Consider the following 3,017-nt stretch of genomic DNA (forward strand, 5'->3'; position numbering starts at 1 on the left):
AACGAGAAATTAGACAAAAATAAAACTAATGCCTAATAAAAAATAACAATTAGTCAAGTAAATAAAGCAAAATACGTATAGATATATTTTTTACATTTAAATGTATTATGTACAGAGTTTATCAAGGAGCTTATCTATTAATTAGAAGTTGTACAATACACAATTTTTTCTACTACACATTCACAAAATCATATAGCGATTTCTATATTTTGATTCACTAGTAACAAAACATTTTAGCTGACACTTTCTTTTGTATTTTCAAAACTTCTGTAAAAAAGCAGCATATAAATATAAACATTTTCCATTTTATGTTTACTCTCTTTTAAAAGAGATTGTATTAAAGAAACACAATTACCAAAACTAAACAAGCTAAATTAATTCAAATTTGTTTTTTCCTTCGCGTTATTATCCCCACAATCCTTCATTTTAATTTTTTTAAGCATATTTTTCACTTACCTCGTAAAAATTGATGCGTTTCTGGACTATAATTCGCTTTGGCGGGGTGTAAAATGCCCCCCATTTGCACATTTCTGCTCGGCCACTGCATAATCAAAATTTAAAAGCGACAATAATAAATGTAGATATGACGCAAAACGTCATACGTTGCCTTGGGTGCAAGTTGAATCAATTCCAGTTGTTTTGGTAACAATCAAAAGCCACCCCAAACCGTGTTAAGCGTGTGTAAATGAGAATTGATTGTAATAATCAGATCGTAAAACCAGACATTTATTTGATTTTCGCGCTTAAAACTTGCTTTTCTATCGATTTCCTCCCACCAGTCTTCTGTGAGAGAAAGACGGTAGTATGGAAAAAATATAAAGAATGAGAGAGAAAGACAAAACCAGCAGTGATATATTCTGGGAAAGTGAAAATGCAGCGGTTATTATTTTTCGTTGTGGGTTGAATTCTGTTAAGTTTTTATTTCTGGAATGTTGCCTGTGTTGAGAGTAAATAAACCCGCCGATTTGAAGCAGAATAAGACGTCGTGTTTCGTTTGTATTACGCTGCGACAATGGGCGATTTTGTTTTCGATTCTAATTTTTGTAAGTATTGTTGTTGTTTGTCAAATTTTTTAGATTTTAAGTTCAATTTTGATGCAGATTATTATGGCGATAATAACAACCTGTACGGTATTGGGTACTTTACACACCAAACAACTTCTGCATCTTCTTGAAGATGATATTGAAGAAGAAAGAGACAAACACCGATGGGATGATGAGAAATCAATCAGTTCTAATGAAGCGCGATTGCAACATTCGCAAGATATTGTTTTGAGTAAGAATTTTGTTTTTAGTCAATTAAAAAAAAAATGAATTGAATATTCTACAAGTATAAAACTGAAAATAGTCACCACAAATATTTTTTTATTTCATTTTTTTATCTTTATTTTATCTTCCGTTGATTTAAATATGTATTTTCAAATACTTTAAAAAAAAACCTTAATTTTCCATTCCAATTACTCGTAATTAGTCTGGTTTAAAATATTCATCTGCCTTAAAATATTTTTCTCATAATACGATATTATAAGCCTCAGAATCAGAAATTAAAAAAGTGAAAACGTCACTATCATGTTTCTACAAAAGCACTCAAAGCTTATAGTGATATTTTACTATCTTTTTTACGGAAATTGTTTTGTCTCTATACACAAATATAGTCACGCAAGGTTTTAGGTAAATTGATGTTTTCGTTATTATTTATTGAAAATACAATTAGGTGAAGCTTTTCGAACTTTCGCTATTCCCTTAATAGCACAATATTTATACAACAAAGRAGTTTAACGAAATTAATTGATAATAAATAAACAAAATTACAAAAAGTGTAAACGTTTAGAAGAAAAATTGTATGCAACACATACAAAGAGTATAACAAACATTTATTTACAATCTTATATGTTACCGGTATGTCATTTCTTTCCTTGACTAACCTTGACGATGATTGGAAAGTGTCTCATTACTGACCTTCTATCTATCTCTATTACTACCCTCATTTTCTAGCTCAACTTTTGTCACTATAATATTATTGTTTAATATTAAAAGCATCCACTAGCAGTAACTCTGGTGGTGARCACTCCATTAATTCTTCGTTTGAATTCACAATTTCAAAAGATTTAAAGACGTAATGAGCAATAAAACTACCACACACATGTAGCACAAAACCGCGTCACTATGTCATTTACAATGTTTGTTGCTATGACGACGACACGGCTGACAGATGACTTAATCGACGACACAAACTTGTAGAACATTTCTTTTTTACTTTTTTGARAAAAAATGAAGATGCCGTTGTAAATAAAATTGTATACAAACCTCGGTGGAAAGTTTCATTTCTGTCTAAAGCTCGGTAAACTTTCTAAACTCTTACTTACTTACTTTCCACCTCGGTGTGTAWTATACTATTAACAAAAATGCAACAGATACAAAAAGTTATATATTTCTTTGTCAGCTTTTAGCAAAATTCTTTCAATCTGCATGTGGTTGGCATGGCTTAACCTCGTCTTGGCAGCTATCTTAATCTATGGTGTAACCACAATGACTTCCGTCTACATCATCCCTTGGATCCTCATCAGTGGCACTACTTACCTACTAGCGATCACAACCGTGATTATGGCATATTTCAGTTTAATCCCAGGATTATACATCAGTTATTCAGTCTTACGTAAGTGATATTGTAATGAGTATGTCTCAAAAAGCCTGATAAATACTTAAAAAACTTGTAACAAACTAAACACTATAGTATACATACAGGCTGTGCCAGCGAGTTGAAAGTCCATTAGTGACCTTTAAATGGTAAAATAAAAAATATACAGGTGTCTCAGAACTCGTGCTCCAGAAAAAAAWTTCAAGTAAGATGGGATACCAGGAACATRAAACAAATGTTTAAAAAATTCCATTTGTCCAAAAATTTTAACATTTGACATTTTTTTATGTTGAGTTAATGATACTGATGATCTTGTATACAGGGTGATTCTTAAATAGACCGACAAAATTTTATCACAGCTTCCTAAGGATAAATGGAGA

General features: G+C 31.1%; 2 protein-coding genes across 2 annotated transcripts in view; one reads left to right on the forward strand and one right to left on the reverse strand.

Moving 5' to 3' along the window:
- The window catches only part of LOC123003780 (UPF0193 protein EVG1 homolog), a 3,006-nt gene extending 2,392 nt beyond the window's left edge, over positions 1–614 (reverse strand). Inside the window, exon 1 of the mRNA XM_044396769.1 lies at positions 457–614. Coding sequence (XP_044252704.1) covers positions 457–547 — 91 coding nt within the window. The 5' untranslated portion in view covers positions 548–614. The remainder of the gene's footprint in view (positions 1–456) is intronic.
- Positions 615–823: 209 nt separating this feature from the next.
- The window catches only part of LOC123003779, a 4,517-nt gene continuing 2,323 nt past the window's right edge, over positions 824–3,017 (forward strand). The window contains exons 1-3 of the mRNA XM_044396768.1: positions 824–1,043; positions 1,101–1,275; positions 2,443–2,655. Coding sequence (XP_044252703.1) covers positions 930–1,043; positions 1,101–1,275; positions 2,443–2,655 — 502 coding nt within the window. The 5' untranslated portion in view covers positions 824–929. The remainder of the gene's footprint in view (positions 1,044–1,100; positions 1,276–2,442; positions 2,656–3,017) is intronic.

Source organism: Tribolium madens, unplaced genomic scaffold (assembly GCF_015345945.1).
Source record: "Tribolium madens isolate multiple individuals breed KSU strain unplaced genomic scaffold, Tmad_KSU_1.1 Scaffold_1;HRSCAF=32;Tcas5.2_LG8, whole genome shotgun sequence".
Lineage (NCBI taxonomy): Eukaryota > Metazoa > Arthropoda > Insecta > Coleoptera > Tenebrionidae > Tribolium > Tribolium madens.